The sequence below is a fragment of the Sarcophilus harrisii genome, chromosome X (genome assembly GCF_902635505.1).
Source record: "Sarcophilus harrisii chromosome X, mSarHar1.11, whole genome shotgun sequence".
NCBI lineage: Eukaryota > Metazoa > Chordata > Mammalia > Dasyuromorphia > Dasyuridae > Sarcophilus > Sarcophilus harrisii.
Window position 1 is genome coordinate 9,437,107 of NC_045432.1, and position 17,797 is coordinate 9,454,903.

Genomic DNA, 17,797 nt, shown 5'->3' on the forward strand with positions numbered 1-17,797 from the left:
AAGTAGGTAGGGCAAGAATTATCAGGCTCATTTTCCAGATGAAGAAACAAAGGTTCAGAGAGGATGAGTAATGAATCACATAGCAAGTAAGTGTCAAAATTGAAATTCCAGCTCCCAGTCTGTTCATTGAATCCAAGGCTTTTTGACCGTCTTCTCTCGGTTATTGGTTTAATTGTAGACATTCCCTTAGGACTTTATGATTAGAAACCACTTACCATCCATGATCTTGTTGACTCTTTACAAGAGCTCTGGGGAAGGGACCAAGAAATTTCCACAATGAGAAAATTTGGGGCTTGCCCTGTGGCCCAGAGAGAAGTAGTGACTTAAGTCATGGAGTTAGAAAGTAACAGAGAACCTTGATCAGAACCTAAGTTTCCTGGGTTCTAGCCTAGGCCCATCAGAGTGCCTCTAGCAGAATTGGTCAAGTTGACAAGGGAGGCCAATTTGGAAGGAGGCAAAGGCAACAGGGAAAGACAGCTGTAGAGTTTGGTATCGAGACTGGGTAAAATTATGGATGATGCCAGACATCAAAACAGAGAGACCCCGGAGGCAGTGGGAAACCTGGCATTGGGCCAAGGTGAAGGTCAAGATCTTCGTTTGGAAGTCTGCCTTAGAGAGGAGAGTTGAAGCTATAGGAACATACACTTTCTTAGGATGCAGAGAAAATTAAGCGAAGATATTGGTTGATCTGTGAACTGAGGTGTCCAAAAGGTATGGGTCTTCATTCTTTGCCTTCATTCCCTGAGCTAGCCTATCTCTGCTTTCGGAATAGATTAACAGCAGTGGGGGAGGCAGTTAAATAGCTTGCTTGTCATCTAGAAATGATTGACCAGTTTCCAGTTTAAGGTTACCATTTTCCTTTTGCAAGACAGAGCAGTAAAACCATCTTGTCAAGAAGGCATAGAAGACTTGAAGAAGCAAGAACCTGAATTCCCTTTTCTGAAGAAATGTCAGGAGCTGGAAGGGCTATGGGGGGATCTGATAAAGGCCAGTTGCCTCTGTCTGAGAGGAGATGGAATAGAAGCTCAGATTCTGAAATGAGGTGACTTGTCCCACATTGGCTCAAGAGCTGGAAGCCATCTCAAAAGTCATCTAGTTCAACCTTTTCAAATGGGGAAACAGACTGAGGCTGGGCAGGGGAAGTGATGTCATACAACCCATAAGATGCAAAGCTGTTGGTTCTTAAAGGAGTTTCCTCTGATGTTCTCATTGCTACCTATTTCCCAATGCTATGCTGCTTCCCAGTTGTTGGAGCAACTGATGGGAGAGTAATCTAAGAAGACATGATCAAGTCTCTGCCAGCCTTTGTTCCTTGTTTTCCTTCTGCCTTTGATTTCCTTCTGCATCCTGTTAATTCAGTTTCACATACACACACATGCCTTTTGTGATTATTAATGTAGCCTTAGCTGAGGAAGATATACTGTGAAAAAATGTTGGAGTGTTCTGTTCAAAGGACCCTTTGTTTCTTTGCTTTGTGGATTAGCCATCACTTTTCTTTTTCTGTCTCATCACTGACAGTAGCTGCATGACCTTGTACAAGTTATTTCCTCTCTGAACCTTAGTTTCCCATTTTGAAAATGGGAATAATTGTACTTGCCCCAGTTCCGTGCTGTAGTGATTGTGAGGTTCAAGAGATAGTAAAGCTACTGCTTTATAAACCTACAAGTCTGTGGTGACCGGGGGGGGTGATTAAGCCATTATTTTCAGTGCCTCATTCTGGAAGCAAAGGATTCTTGAAGAATTTGAATAATTCTTCCCTGGTAGGTATTCTGTTCTAAGACTTTGGCATTGGGAAATATCAGGCATGTTCAAAGAGGTAGGTGTGTGTGAAGATTACGGCCTCAAATAATGGGCTAATATACATCCCTGCAATGTAAAAAGCTCTATATTTGGATTTCTCAAGTCAGTGACACAAGGATGACATGGGGGTGTTCAGCAGTCTGTTGAAGAAGTTCAGGGGGATTTAGCAAACTGAAAGTTCTGCATGAGGCAGCAATATGATGGCACAGCCCCCAAAGGGAAAGGAACCAGAATTGTATCTAGTAGCCAAGAATAAGGAGGTGTGGGCTCCTCTGACCAGCTTTAGTTAGATTCCAAGTAGAAAAGTGTGGCCTGTTCTTGGCTCCCAAAGGGTAGAACCTGGGAGTAGTAGAGAGTTAAGTTGCAGAGAGGTCTCTTTTGGTTGATGTAAGAGAAAATTTCTTAAATAATAAGAGTTATCCCAAAGTGGTATGGGCAGCCTTCAGTGAGCTCTTTTTTTTATTGGAGATACACATGTACTCAAATGAGGTTAGAGGCAGTCTCATAGTCTGGTCTGGCTGACCTCTGAGATCAGACATTCTTTGGTTCTCTAGAATGGGCGCTGTCCCTTTTTCTGGGTTCCAGGGACTTGGCTTAAACCAGACCACTCAGTAGAGGATGAGGTTGGGGGTGAAGACTGTGTTACTGAGAATATACAGGAAAGAATGGCCTTGTATCCTGGGTCCAAAGGGCAGCCCAAGAATAGAAGAGTCCCATCCTCTTCTTATTGTTATACATGGCCCTCTCCACCCTCCTTGGTGACCTGGAGGCATGTGACCAGAAGGTCCCACCTTTAGCAGCAGCCCCAGGGAAGTGGATCAGGAAGGTCATCCTTCCTTTGTCCTGGCGACTCCCAGAGTGGCTAAGGTTAAGATAGAGCTTCCTGAAAGATAAGCTGAGTTGTTTTACAGACCTCCCCCAAGCAGGAGAACTCCCATCAGTTTTTGATGCTGAGTCTTTGGCCCTCATTCATTTCCTGCTGCCTTGCTCTTTTGGGTGGAGAAAGGTAGCTTTGCACAATAAAAGACTGCCCCATGGCAACCAGTAAAGAGTGGTTCTAGAAGCCATCCAGTTCTGCTCTCTGAAGGGGGAGGAGGAACCTGAAAGGTCAGAGAAATAGGTCACCTGCCTAGAGTAACACAGCTACACTCATGCCCAAAGCAGACCTAAGTACTAAGTCTCCCTACTCTAGAGACCGCTTTCTTATCTGCTGGATTGTTCTTCTTTTGGTAGTTTCTCCTTTGATATTATTGAAGGCTTCTTGTGAGTTCACAAAGCTGTAATCAAAAAGAAAGAAAAAGGAGGGAGAAGGCTTTTCTTTCCAAATGACTAGGCCTTCTCACCGATAAGTTTATTATAATCTGAACTGCATGAACTCAGTCATGGTGTGCCAATGTTTTCACACCGCAGATGCTCCTTCTATATGCTCCAGATGACACTGGCATATCAATTCGGGAAGACCTTTCCCTGGCCCTCCTGCCCCTTATTTTCCCAGTGTTGCCAGGAGGTCAAACTCAGGGCTATCATCTTTTCGGTCTTGGGACTATCATTATAAAGACCACTTGAGTTTTATTTTTTTTTATTGTCCTCCCTTCTGCTTGGTGCTTTAAAAATGTTCTTATTGCTGGCAGTCACCCTGAGCTAATTAAATATCTATTTTTTTTTTTCCAGTGGTGGTCTTTAGCTGTAATACTACAACAAATCAAAGAAGCTTTGGAAATCTGGCTGAGGGCTATTGTCCCAGACCTGGCTCTGGGTTGGCTTTACTGGCCACTGAATGACATCCCTTTTCCCAGTAAGTGCCCTCTCTCAGAGAGGGCTGGGAAATTCTAGCATGGGATCATGGGTCTTAGGAGTATATCACCTCCTTAAGCATAGGACCTTGCCCCTTTTTGTGATAGCCAGAGCACCTTGCCCAGTGCCTAATACAGAACCATCCCTTAACGGATGTTTGTTGAATTGAATCAAATTAGATGCATAGGATCCACGATCTAGAATTAGAAGGGACCTTAAGAGGCCAGCAAATATAACCTCATTTTACAGAAGAGGAACCTGAGGCACAAAGAGGGGAAGTGACTTGGCCAGCATCATTTAGCTAGTATTAGTATCTTCATGGCTCCAAGATCAGAGCCTATCCAGTATGTCCTGCTGCCTCTAATTGCAGTAAATTGCTCAAGAGCTGGGAAGGATCTTGATGGTCACCTCCTCCATCCCCTTCCATCTTATAAATGGGGAGACTGAGCCCCAGAGAGGAGAAATGGCAGCCTAGATCAACCAGCTTGTGGAGCCATGTGGGCTTTCTGGGGCAGGAGGTACTTGAGATTTGCCAGTTCTCTTGAGCCTTTCTTTCCCTCCTGTAAGCAGAGTGAGGGAGGAAGAGACTTGGTGAAGCTTTTTTTTTTTTTTTTTTTTTCAAGGCTCCCACACACTGAAGGAAGGCTGTCTCTACCCCACTGTCCCATGCCCACTGACATCTTTATTGCCTGTCTGCAGCATGGGAACAGGAGGAGGAGAGGGAGTGAGGGACAGAAAGCAAGGGCTTTGGGGTGAACAGCATGGAGTCTGGTCATGAAGAGAATGAATTTTGCCTCGACACATTGGCACCAGAACCTGCCTGCCCTCTGTGACAAGCACGGGTTTATAGATGGGCTTTCTGCCTGCGTCCAGGCCTGAACACCGGCCCCTTCTCACTGTGTCTGATTCCATGTCTGTAAGACGGAACTTGGTTGGTTTCTGCCAACGTGTAGTGGAAAGAGCTCTGGCCCTAGACTGGAAAAAACCTGGGTTCAAGGCTTGGCTGAGGCCTTTCTGTGTGAACTAGATAGCCAGACCATTTGCTTATCAGAGCCTTCATTTTCTCACCTTTAAAATGGAGAGAATACCCTTTTTCTGTTCTTTAACTTTCAGCTCCCGCTTTGTGCCTGTTATTAGTGCTAAGCCATGGGAATACAGGGACAAAAGTGAGCAAGCCCCTGCCCACAGTGGGCTTACATTCTCTCAGTACAGTTTAAATATTAAAGCCATAAGACTTGTTAATGAATATTTTGTCTTATCTTGTTCAGCCTTTTCTTTGATTAAAAAAAAAAAAAAGCAAACCCAATAACAATAGAATTGAGCCCCAGTGAGGGAAGATAGCTTGCCTTTGTTCATGACACCAACCCAGCTTTTGGGACTCGATCCCTTTTCAGAAATGTATTGCAAAAAGTTGTAGGACTGGTGCTTTGCCTCAGGTTACACTATAGTTCTTAATTGGCATAGGCGCTGAGAGTCAGGTTTCCCAATAGCTGGGGGTTGGACTTTGACTTCTAAATTATACTGTGAAATCCTCTGAATGGTGGTTGGTGGCTGTTTCACCAATGACGCCCATTGCTGATTGTTGTGGGTATCTTTGTAAAGAGAGGGGCCAGGCCAGAGTTGCTGTGCGCATTGATAAGGAAAGAGTAGACTACAATTAAATGGTGGTTCTAGCACACACAATAGGCAATTAATAAAGTCAAATTCAGCATCACTTCTTTCCTCTAAAATGTCTAGAGTCTGATAAGGGACCTACTTTGTGGTCCTGAAGGGAAACTCTGGGCTGAAGAGGAGGCAGCTCCCTACTGCTCCCAGCTTATCCAATGTGGCTATCAATTTCTGCTGCACACATCTGCAGACGGAGCCAAGGCCAGGGCTAATGTTGTGCTTAGCATCTCTTTTAGTACTTTGCATCTGGCCAGTATTCAATCCCTACTTGGCTTCAAATTCTAGCAAGCTTTTCTCCATGTAAGCTGTGTGATCTGGGCCAAATCCCCTTGTATCTCTGAGTCTCAGTTTCCTCTTCTATAATTGGGGAAGAGGGTCTCAAAAATCTCTTTTAACCCTCTAAAATGAACACCATTTTTGGAGTTAGGAAACCATTAATTCTTGTTTTTTAATAGCTTTTTATTTACAAGTTATATGCCTGGGTAATTTTTCAGCATTGACAATTGCAAGACCTTTTGTTCCAATTTTTCCCCTCCTTCCCCCCCACCCCCTCCCCCAGATGTCAGGTTGACCAAATACATGTTAAATATGTTAAAGTATATGTTAAATACAATATCTGTATACATGTCCATATAGTTATTTTGCTGTACAAAAAGAATCGGACTTTAAAATAGTGTACAATTAACCTGTGAAGGAAATCAAAGATGCAGGCGGACAAAAATCGAGGGATTGGGAATTCTATGTAGTGGTTCATAGTCATCTCCCAGAGTTCTTTCCCTGGGTGTAGCTGGTTCAGTTCATTCCTGCTCTATTGGAGCTGATTTGCTTCATCTCATCGTTGATCATCATCATCATCAGAACTGATCATCATATTGTATTGTTGTTGAAGTACATAATGATCTCCTGGTCCTGCTCACTTCACTCAGCATCAGTTCGTGTAAGTCTCTCCAGGCCTTTCTGAAATCATCCTGCTGGTCATTTCTTACAGAACAATAATATCCCATAATATTCATATACCACAGTTTATTCAACCACTCTCCAATTGATGGGCATCTATTCAATTCCAGTTTCTGGCCACTACAAAGAGACCTGCCACAAACATTTTGGCGCATACAGGTTCCTTTCCTTTCAGAAACCATTAATTCTTAATGGTGATGAGCCCTTGAGCAAGTTACTCCTCTTCCCTGATCTTCAGTTTTCTCAGCTGTAAAATGAGGACAATAATGATTCTAACCTCACAAGGTTATTGTGAGGAAAGCACTTTATAAACCAAACACTATACCATAGTGGGAATTAATTTTTTTCTAAGATCCTTTGGACCTCTTACTGATTTTCTAAAATCCATGTCAGATTTAAGCCTATGAATGGCAAGGACAAAGATGGAATGTAATAATGAAAAAGCATTTATTAAGTATTTTCTATGTGCTAAGTCCCGAGGATACAAAGAAATCTAAAAATGAAATAGCACTCAATGTGCATAGATTTTCATTCTAATAGGATAAGACAACATATGTTGGGGAGTGGTGACCAGGAAAGGAAATGTTTGGTGGGGGTGGGAGGGTGGAGAAGATTCTGGGAAGCTGAGTTGATCCATAATTAGAACAGCCAATTGACACACCCTGTCCAGGAACAATAGTGTTATGGTGATGTGGATTTGATTATTGACCCCAGAGTAAGACTCAGAAAGGTGGAGGTCGTGTATGGATATTGGGATGGCCAGAGTGGACAGCTGGCTGGGATGGGAGCTATATTCTGGTCTGATAGTCTAGAGCTGCTTGGCTGGAGTGGACTAGCTGAGTTAGCTCTCACTCATTTACCTATCAAAAGGTTTGTTGCCTGGCACCTCTCCCAGGACTACTTTGCTTAGGAAAATAACACATCACTGGGTGGCATCTTGCCCGAGCCAAAACCCTACCTAGTCTTCTTCGTTCCAGGACAAGTCTGCATATACTGAGGAGATAACATTCATAGGGTCATAGATTCCTAGATCTAGAACTGGCGGGAACCTTCGAGATCTTCTGGTCTTACTCCTTTATTTTACAAAGGAAGAAATTGAGGCTCAGAGAGGAAGTGACTTGCTCAAAGTCAAATGGATAGAAAGTGACAGAGAAAGGATCTGAATTCACATGTCCTGATTGCAAATCTATTGTCCTTTCCATTATACCACATTTGCCCTCAGCACATGAAGAACACTGACTGGAGTCAGGAGACTTGACTTCAAGTCCTGACTGGTATTTATTTTCTTTTTCTCTCTCCCCCCTCCCCCTCCTCCCCACCCATCCCTGCCATTGTTAATCATATATTTAAAAAAAAAACACACACACATGAAAGATAGAGGATTTGTATCTCTGGGTCTGTATCTATATCTCTGGATATGGATAGCATGTTTCATTATTAGTCCTTTGGAGTTGTGGTGGATCCCATTGATAAGAGTTACAATTATGTCTTTCCCAGTTAATCATCCTTACAATGTTGCTGTTACTGCCTTACTGTTTTCTTCTCCTGGTTCTGCTCACTTCACTCTGTATCAGCTCATAATTCCTTCGCAGCTCTCTCTGAAACCATCCCCTTCATCATTTCTTATAGCACAATATCTAGCATAGCTTATTCAGCCATTCCCCAGTTAATAGGCATCCCCTCAGTTTCTAACTCTTTGCCACCACAAAAAGAGCTGCTATAAATATTTTTGTATATATAGATCCTCTTCCTTTTCCTTTGATGTCTTTGGGATACAGACCCAGTAGAGACTTGGCTGTATCACAGGGTATTCAGCATTTCATAGCCCTTTGGGCATAGTTCCAAATTGCTTTCCAAATCGCACCAGCAGTGCAGCAGCGTCCCTATTTTCCCATAGTCCCTTCTAGCATTTATCATTTTCCTTTTCTGTCATCTTGGTTAGTATTTCACTAATTTTCTATAGGCTCTTGAAGAGGTTATTTTTCTTCTTCTCTGGCCTCAATTTCTCCCTCGTTTACAAAGAAAATGTCCAAATAGATTCTCTCTAAGATGTGTTCCAGCCAGAACAATATATAAATTAATTGACGAATCAGGTGATTGTGGGAGTCAGAAAAAAATTGGGGCTCCCAATTTAAAGTTCATACTTGAGTTTTTAAAAAAAGGCAATGGCACCGGGGGAAATAGGTTTAGACATTTGAATTGGAAAAGATCTGGAAAGTTTTGTGGTTTTTAATAAGGTCAGTAAGAATCAACGGTAACGTGACAACCCCCACCCCCAAAACAAAAAAGACCTTAAGCTAAGACATCATTTGGTCTAGGGGTCTAGTTTCCTGAAGGAACAAACTTTGTCCCATAGTCTTCGCTCTGGTCAGATCACATCTGAAGGGCTGTGTTCATTTATTATAGGAAGTATTGATAAGCAGGAGAAAATCCAGAGAGGTAGAGGCAGGATATTGACAGACCTTGGAACTGTGCACTAAGAGGATCAGTTGAAAGAAATAGGAGTGCTAGGCCAGTGAAAAGAAGGCTGCTCTTGAGATATTTGAAGATCATTGTTGTTGACATTGTTTTACAAGGCATCTGCTTGACCTTAGATATCAGAATTAGGAACAGCGAATCAAAGTTCCAGGATGTTTAGTGAACTCGAAGGATAGTATAGTTTAAGTCAGAAGACCTGTGTTCAACTCCCAGCTCTGAAATGTACCGCTTGTTTGAGGTTGAGCAAGTCCCTTCCCCTCCCTCTGCCTCAGTTTCCTCTTCTGTAAAAGGATAGAGTTGGACTAACATGACTTTTGAGGTCCTTTCTAGCCTTAAGTCCAGGCTCCTCTGAAGTTGCAAAGAAGCTTGTTACACCATATAAGGAAAACTTAATTTCAAGCAGAGCCGTTTAAAAGTCAAATGGGCTTGTCTTGGGCTATAGTGAGTTCTGGTTTCTGGAAACTTTGAGGGAGCTTGAAGGCCCTGCATGGAGCATGCTAGAGAGAAGATTACTGCTCCCCGGCTTGGTTTCTCCCACCTCAGATTCTGTGATTCATCTGTCTATAATCCTAACAGCAAGGGATGGCAGAAGTGAACTCTCAGGGCTCCTGCCACTCCCAGATTCTGGCAGGATCCAGCACCTATTCTGATGGCCAAGATGCCCTATGCTTGGCGTGCTCGTGATGGCCTAGCCAGGACTCGGCATGTCTGAGAGACTGGAGTCTTCCACCTGGGCCCTTTCCTAACCAGCTCTATGTTTCAGATGTACAGGGTTTCTTTGGGAGAGGGAGAGAGGCTGGGGGGGAGGGGGCGAAGGTGACAGGAGGGAGAGTGTCTCTTTGTGACCAATGTCTTCTAGTCCTGATGGCCTTATTTCTTCATGCCTGGGTTAGCCTTTGACTTTCTGTGTGATTCTGGATGGGTCATTCATCCTTTTTCTCTAGGCTTCACTTTTCAATCTGGAAAATCATAGGGATTAATAACCCTTGCCCTTAGTTTCACCAGCAGTCTCAGGGATCATTGAAAGAATATCTGCAAAGACTTCCAGCCACTGGCTCCCCATGCATTTGAAGAATGTGTAAGCATGTCATGTGGGGGGGAGATCCCAGACAGATGTGGTCAAGTCTATTCTCTAACATCACAGATGATGAAATCATTGCCAATCCCAAACTTTACTGGTACCAAAGTCATCCCCTCCGATCTTTGTTTATAAGATGGATAGAGGGGAATTTCTCCTCTTTAGTAAACTTCTTAGAATGAGGGGGGAACCAGGAAGCTGGCTCATCATAAGTCAAAGTATCCCCTCTCCAGGTCTCAGTTTCCTCCTCTGTCCAATGAAAAGCTCGAACTAGCTGATGTCTAGCTCTTAAATCTGTAGGCATCTATGATCACATCCTCTGGATGATAGAGAGTTCACTTTATCGTTAGAGGGAACGGTCCAAATCAGTAATTTCTTTTCCCCTTCCGAATTCAGAGTAGGCCAGGGAGCTGGACAGTGGGGTAAAGAGTGATCATTTGGGTCTGAGCCTCTGCTTTTCTCTCTTCAGCTGATCAGCGGAGGTTCCATTGTAAGTGCTGAGGCAGTATGGGATCATGTCACCATGGCCAACCGGGAGTTGGCGTTTAAGGCAGGCGACGTCATCAAGGTCTTGGATGCTTCCAACAAGGACTGGTGGTGGGGCCAGATCGATGATGAGGAAGGATGGTTTCCTGCCAGCTTTGTGAGGGTAAGTGACTACTATCCCCCTGATTATTCTGGCCTGACTCCCCTACTTGTCCCTCTACTTCTGATAGTCTCTTTTCCTCCATTCCTCCCATCTCTAGTCTATTCCTTGCTTTTTTCTTTCCTGATTTCCTTTCTTTTGAATCCTTTCCTTAATCTTTCTTTTCCTTTTTGCCTTTAACTTCCTCCACTTAATTTTTTATTTCTTTTCTCTCTCTCATCCTCTGCCTTTTCCCACTGTGACCCTTGTCGTGTTTGGCCTTGAGCAGAGGACCAGAGTTCAAATGTCATTGACACTACCTTTGTGATCCTGAATGGGTAGGCTACTTGGCCTCTAGGCCTCAGTTTTCTCCTGGAAAATGAGATAGTTGGGCTAGCTGGCCTCTGAGGGCTCTTCCAGAACTTGAGCTAGAATCCTACCATCATTTCTTTTCTCTGGGCATAAAATTGCTCATCTATTCAATGAGTAAGTTAGAGAAGATGAATCTTAAAAGGCCCTTCTAGCCATGAGTTAATTAATGTCCTATGGTTCTACCCGGTACAATGTTATAGTCTGAGGGGATCTTCCAACTCTGACATTTGACTTATTCTAGCCTCCTTCTCTCATGTTATTCCTGTCTCCTTTCTCAAATGTTTCTGTCTTTTGTTTGTACCCTCCCTCCTTATTCGCTTTGTTCTCTCTCTTCTCCCCTTCGCCTTCCTTCCTTTCTTTTCCTCCTCCTCCTTCCTCTCTCTTGCCTTAGTCTTCCTCCTTCCCCCAGTTCCTTGCCCAATTTCCCTTTATTCTTCCCCCTTCTATTTTCTACCCCCATTTCTCTTCTCTCCCCCATTTTTCTTTCCTCTTCTCCCCCTCCTTTCCTTGATTCCCTCAGTTGCTGAAATGTCATCACCACAGCAAGGTTGTTTTGCAGCTGTCTTTCTGTCATTAATGTGAGTAGTGTAGGGCTTCTTCCCCTGAGGCACTGTACATTTTGATTGCACATACTTCTCTGTAACTCAGCTCTAGACAGTTTTGGAGGCGGGAAGCAAACAGCCTGAAAACCTCCCTGGAGGACTAATTCTCTTAGAAGCTGTGCAGGGCCTCACCTTCTCTTTTTTACAGGCCTTTGGGGTCTCTACGGGTCTGAAAGGTCTAATGCCCTACGTGTCCTGAAAGAAATATCGCCCCAGCAGCTAGGGAACCTCCAAATGAGGATGACCATGGGCACGTAATTTCCTCGTCCAGGCTCCAGTTACTTTGTCTTTAAAGTGAGATTGGAGAAGATGCTCTGTAGGTGCCTTTTATTTCTGAAGTCATAGTCCTTTACTATCTGAGGTTCCTTCCAGCTCTGGGGTTTTGTAATCCTGTGAACCTCAGCTGCTTCTTTCCTCTGCTACGCACGTTAGCAGGGTGAGGTGAGGAGGGAATGAGCTAATTGATGTCCAAGAACATTAGAAAGCTAAGGGGCCCCCAAGAATGGGAGCATTGTGGTCACTGTCTCAAAATCTCAGGGATGGAAGACAGCTCCTAGTACATTTTTAATTCAACCCCTATCCACTTCTAGGATACCCAAGCAAGTATTCACCTGCTTGGAGTTGTGCAAAGATGGGAAGCTTCTTACCTTCTGAAGCAATGTTCTCTTCTTCAGTGGTTACTAGAAATCCAAACTATAGGTCCCTTCCTAGTAGAATATCTACTGAAGAGGCAACATGAGGTAGAAACAGGAAGATTTAGCCTTTATTGTTTCCTGAGGGCCTTGGCCATCTGTCTGGGCAAGGAAACCAGTGAACTTCTCAGAGCCATGTTTATATTTTTATCTTTTAAGGGCAATTGGAATGAAGTGATTTGGCCACGTCACATAATTAGTAAGTGTCTGAGACTGGGTTTGAACTCGGGTCCTCTTGACCCCAGAGCTCTATCCACTGTGCCATCTAGCTGGCCCAGAATCATGTTTTTAAACGCAGAAATAAAGTACACAAAATTACAAACGAAACCAATTATATTAAAGTTATTACCAAAATATTTAGGTTTTTGTTATTATTGTTTTTACAAGATCATAGATCCAGGTTGAATAGTGGAAAGAATACTGGATCTAAAATCTGATTTGAATCAAGACTCTGATATTGATTGTGTGACTATGAGCACTTCTCTTTTCTGGGCCTCAATATCCTCTTCTGCAAAATGAGAGGCTCAAACTCGATGACCTCTAACACCGTTCCAGACCTAGACCTATTGTCCTATGACACTGAACTATAATTCTGAGTCTCTTTAGTAACACTGCCTTCTACCTTGTTCCTTACTACAAGAAGGGCTTGGTAAAGTACTAAACATACTGTAAAATAGAAGGGCATCTATCTGGCTTCCACTTTTTTTTTTTTTTTTCCAGATATTATAGAGTAGCTAATTTCATTTCTTTTATTTTGTTTTGGTTTTTTATCTCTCTCTTTTTTTAAACTAATAGTATTTTATGTTTCCAAGTATATGTAAAGATAGTTTTCAGTATTCACCTTTGCAACTGGCTTCCACTTTGATAATAGGGTTCCCAAATCTTTGTCTTAGTAGGCTAATTTTTTTAAACTATCATTTATTATGTTCTAGCTACTATGCTAAGTACTTTACAAACATATCATTTGCTCCTCACAACAACCCTGGGTAATGAGTACTATTATTATCCCCATTTTGCAGATGAGGAAGCTGAGGGAAATGACTTGCTCAGGGTCATACAATTTGGAAGCAGCTGAGTCTGGATTTGAACTCGGGTTTTCCAGACTATGCTTCATGCACTATTATGGTGCCATCTCCCTACCATCTATATTTTCTATTTACATTGGTTGTCAAGGCACCCCTTCCCCCCCTTCCCTAATTTCAGATATGGAAGACTCTCCATACTGCCTGCCCCATGCGGTTGGGTATAGATAGGCCTCTGACTGGAAGTCCTGAACCAGAAGGCTCATGGTTGAGGCTGAGGGAAAGCCAAGTTCTGTGGTAGAGCAAATCTGTGAGATGGTTGTTCATGGGGAATTAGAGTATGAGATCCGTGAGTTATTAAAGTCTCTAGGCTTCTACAGATCTTTACGGGCTTTGAAAAATGTCAGTTAATGGTATACCGCTTTAATGAAGGCAAGATTGAATTAACCTGGAATAAGAACATAGATGCTGAGAAATATGGGAAGGGGAGACAAATGGTTTCTTCTGCTTTCCTTGGCCATTCCTAGAAAATCACTGGGGTCTGGTGGAAAGAACTATAGGGACAGGAGGCTGGATTCAGGTCCTGAACCTGTTGCTATTAACTATCATCTTGGGCACAAGACTTCATTCAGCCATGAAATGAAGGGGTTACAGTGGTCCAAAGAAGCGAATTCCTTGACTGGCCTTTAGTTTCCTCATGTATAAAATGGAGGTGATAATTAATAGAGGCAATATGGTATTGTGGAAAGAGCCTAGATGTGGGGATTGAAATTTTCCCTCTCACGCATCTGTATGAACCAAAACTTTTGTAAAGTAAAAGGTAATTGGACTAGATATGTTCTGGAGATCTTTTCTAGCTCTGACTTCCAGTGGTCCATTTGCTGGGTCTATCTCCCAGGGCTATTTTGAGAATGAATCGCACTAATGGGTGAGAAAAGGCTTTGTGACTGAGGAGTGATGTCCAAGTGGAAGGTACTGTGATTCTCCAAATAATGAGGAGCTGGCTGGGGCTGTAGAAATGTGCCTGACTCAACAGCCTCCTTTCTCAATCTCTCATGTAACTAGAGGAGCAGACATTGTCTAAGAGATGCTGGCTCTGGGGAGAACAGAAAAGGCATCACTTGGATTGAGCCCCGCCTCCCCCAATTGCTCCTGCCCCCCACTGATACTGGTGCCTAGCAATAGTTGGTACTGTTGCCATCCTCAGCACCAGGCTCACTCATCTTAATGACCCATCATTCTAGCTGTCATATGATAATTGATCATAGCCTTTCAAAACCTATTTCTAGCTTTAACACAGACCAGCTTTACAGGTGACAAATTTACTGGTCACTGTAAATTGGTACCATAATGGGTCTCTAATCCATTCATGACCATTTACTGAGTACTTATAGCTGCCCAGCAGTATACCAAGCTCTATAGTAATGGAAATGGGGGAGGGAGGGAGGGAGGATATAAAGAAAAGCTCATAGAGTTAGAAGGGACCTTAAAATACAGAATTTCAGATCCAAGAGGAAACTTACAAATCAGAATGTCAGAGCCAGAAGATACCTTAGAATGTTAGAACCGGAAAAAGATCTTTGACTAGAGAATGTCGGAGATGGTGCCACTTAGAACATGGAATATCAGAGCTCAGAGAGACCCTAGAACAAGTGCTATCAGGGCTAGGAACTGTGCCTATTTCTTTTTGTGTCTTCAGAATTTCATTCCTAGTTTCCCATTCCTCCCTTCCTAACTTCATTTAAATCCTTCAACATTTGCCTTTCCCCAGATCTAGGACACGTTAGACCGTGTCAAGCTTTTTCCCTCTCTTCATCATGACCTTTAGGAGGGAGGGGTAGTCATTGTTTCCATCCTTTCCACCCTAGACTCCTTTGTATTTAAAAAAAAAAAATTAGATCCAGTTTTGAGTTTCCCTTTAAAGGTTCCTTTTGAAAGATGAAATGTTCTTTGAGGCAAATCAAGAATGAGAGAGACACACAGAGAGAAGATTCAGACAATATCTAGATAATTGAAGTCTCCTAAGATGCCTCTGTGCCAGGTTTATGATCTGTTTTAAAAACTTCTCATCTATTTCCTCTTTCAGGCCATGTGGTCTATGGTATACTCTGGGGACTGATGCCTTTCCCTCTAAGGTTAACTTGTATCTACTTTGTATGAATTTTGAATATACATATTCATACAAATACATATAGAATTGTTTGCCTCCTTAAGGCCTCCAAGAACTTCTTGCTTGTTGTGGCCAAACCCAAAGGATTTTTACTACTGACTCTTTCCTTAGGTTTTGAAACTCTTGTGAACTGCTGGGTCAGTTTCCTAAAATATGACACCCGGAACTAAGTCACGTACTCTAGATGTGGCCTGGCCAGGGCAAAGGAGACTAATCTTTGTGAGAAGATAGTTACAAACTGCAGTCATAATTAAATTCTTGCTGAGTGGTCCAGGCAGTCAATCCTGGAGCACAGAGACAAGCAATGACAGTGGATTACAGTGTTTGGGAGGCTCTCTCAAAGTGGGGCTAGAATGGAGTAGAATTTGACTAGAAGGAGAAGAGAGGGGAAGAATACTCTTGCTTCCTTACTTGTTTACTCTGATAACCTGTCATGCATTTGTCATCCTCAAATTGACCTAAGACCTTGTTAAGAGTTTTAACCCCAACCAAATTCTGATGAGGCAAGTTTGCTTCTCTGGAGCCATAATGAGTGCAAATCAATTAGGAAACATTAATTGAGTGTGTCCTGTCATGCAGCAGTATGCTGGGTTCTATGGGGGACACATGAGAATTACAAGGCACAGACCATCCAATATCGCAGCTAAAGGGGACTTAAGAACCTAGGGAAAAATACAAATCATAGACTGTTGCTACTTTCAGAGATGTGAGAAAGCATTCCAATATCATCACCCATAGATTCACAGATTATTAGAGGTTGAAGTAATCTTAGCGCTTATTGGTATCTTAGTCCAATTTTTTCATTTTTCAAATGAGGAAGCCCAGACCTTGAGAGTGGAAATGTTCATATTTGATGTTTCTTCAGAACAGAACAATAAAAAATAAAAATAAAAATAAATTTTTAACAAAATGTCCTGTGTGACTTCTCTTCTGGATGAGATCTATAGGTTTGGTGGTGAAGGAGGAAGGGATAGAGCTAGAATGAACACTGCTCAAAGCATGATGGAAAACAATAAAAAGAATAATAGAACATAGGAAGATTTACTTTAGTGGAAAGAATATTGCATTAAGAATCCTAGAACCTGGGTTTTATTTTTTAATAATACATTATTATATTTATTTTTTGTTGTTCTGTTCTTGACAAACATTATCCAACATAAGCATTTCCATGTTGATTGAGGAAAAGAATTGCTCATAAAAGCATAAGTCTATTGATGCAGTTTACCTGTTTAAAAAAGATTATGGTGACCCTAAATATTAGTCTAATATTTTTTACTTGATTCAGTATAATAATATTGAAAAGTCAGTGGATTTCCTGGAAATAGTTTATGCCCTGCTGTTTTAGTGAAACTATTCAGAGTATTTCCAAGCATATTATCATGTTATTTGCTAGTAGGGACAATCATGACTTGTCTTTGCAGTGCCTTTAATTTCTTTCTCTTGCTATGTTAAGTAACAACAATAAGGCATCCTTGCTTTATCCTTGTATTTATTAGGAAAGCTTCTAGTGTTTCTATACTTATATGCTAGCTTTTGATTTTAGATATGTAGTCTTTAATCATTTTTTAAAATGGTCATTCTGTGCCTATATTTTTTGTTTTAAAAATATATCCATGAATTTTGTCCTTTGTCAAATGCCTTGTCTTCATTTATTGATCTGATTATGTGATTTTGGTTGTTTTTTAGAAATGATCATTTAATTGTCTCCCTAATGTTGAATCATTGGTAAAAATCCATTGTGGTCATGATGATTTTTTTTTTTTTTTGAGATGTTACTGTGGTCTTTTTACTGGAATTTTATTTAAAATGTTTGCAGTATTTATTATTTATATTAGCGTATAGTTCTCTTTATTAGCTTAATTGCCTCCCAGTTTAGGTATCATTGCCATACAATTGGTTTGAGAAAATGTTTTTAGAATAATTTGTGTAACACTAGTATTGATTGCTCTTTATATATTTAATAGAATTCCCTTGTAAACCTGCCTGTTCCAGGACTTTGCTTTTTGTTGTTCTATGACTTTTTAAATTTCATCTTCTGAGATGGGATGGTTTAAGATGTCTGTTTTATGTTCTTTTAATTGGAGTTTGATATATTTCAAGAAAATCATTCATTTTAAATTCTCAAGTTTTGTTAGCATATATATATATATAATATATATATATATGCTAACAAAATAAGCGTACATATATATAACATATATATAGCATATATGTACATAGCATATATAGTAAGTTTTTTATTCTTCCCTGTAATTTTATCTTCTTTATTTTTTATTTTGATAATTTTGTTTTCCTTTCTCATTTTCAAATCAGATTAGCTAAATGTCTATTAGTTTTGTTAGTCTTTTAAAAAGTTATCCTTTAGTTTTATTGTGGGATTTTAAAAAATCATTTTTGTAGTCTTTGTTTTCCATCTTATCTATTTTTTCTCTAACTTTGAGGATATTCCCAGTTACACTAATTTTGAATTTGTTTCTTTGTTAATTTTTTTTCAGTTTTAAAAATTATACACACAGTTCATTAACCCTCTTTCTGTTTT

General features: G+C 41.3%; 1 protein-coding gene across 7 annotated transcripts in view; it reads left to right on the forward strand.

Annotated features, from left to right (window-relative positions):
- Window positions 1-17,797, forward strand: part of ARHGEF9 (Cdc42 guanine nucleotide exchange factor 9) — a 240,944-nt gene that overhangs the window by 149,628 nt on the left and 73,519 nt on the right. For all 7 annotated transcript variants that reach the window (XM_031944668.1, XM_031944669.1, XM_031944670.1 and 4 more), the window contains one exon: window positions 10,245-10,424. In XM_031944668.1, coding sequence (XP_031800528.1) covers window positions 10,245-10,424 — 180 coding nt within the window. The remainder of the gene's footprint in view (window positions 1-10,244; window positions 10,425-17,797) is intronic.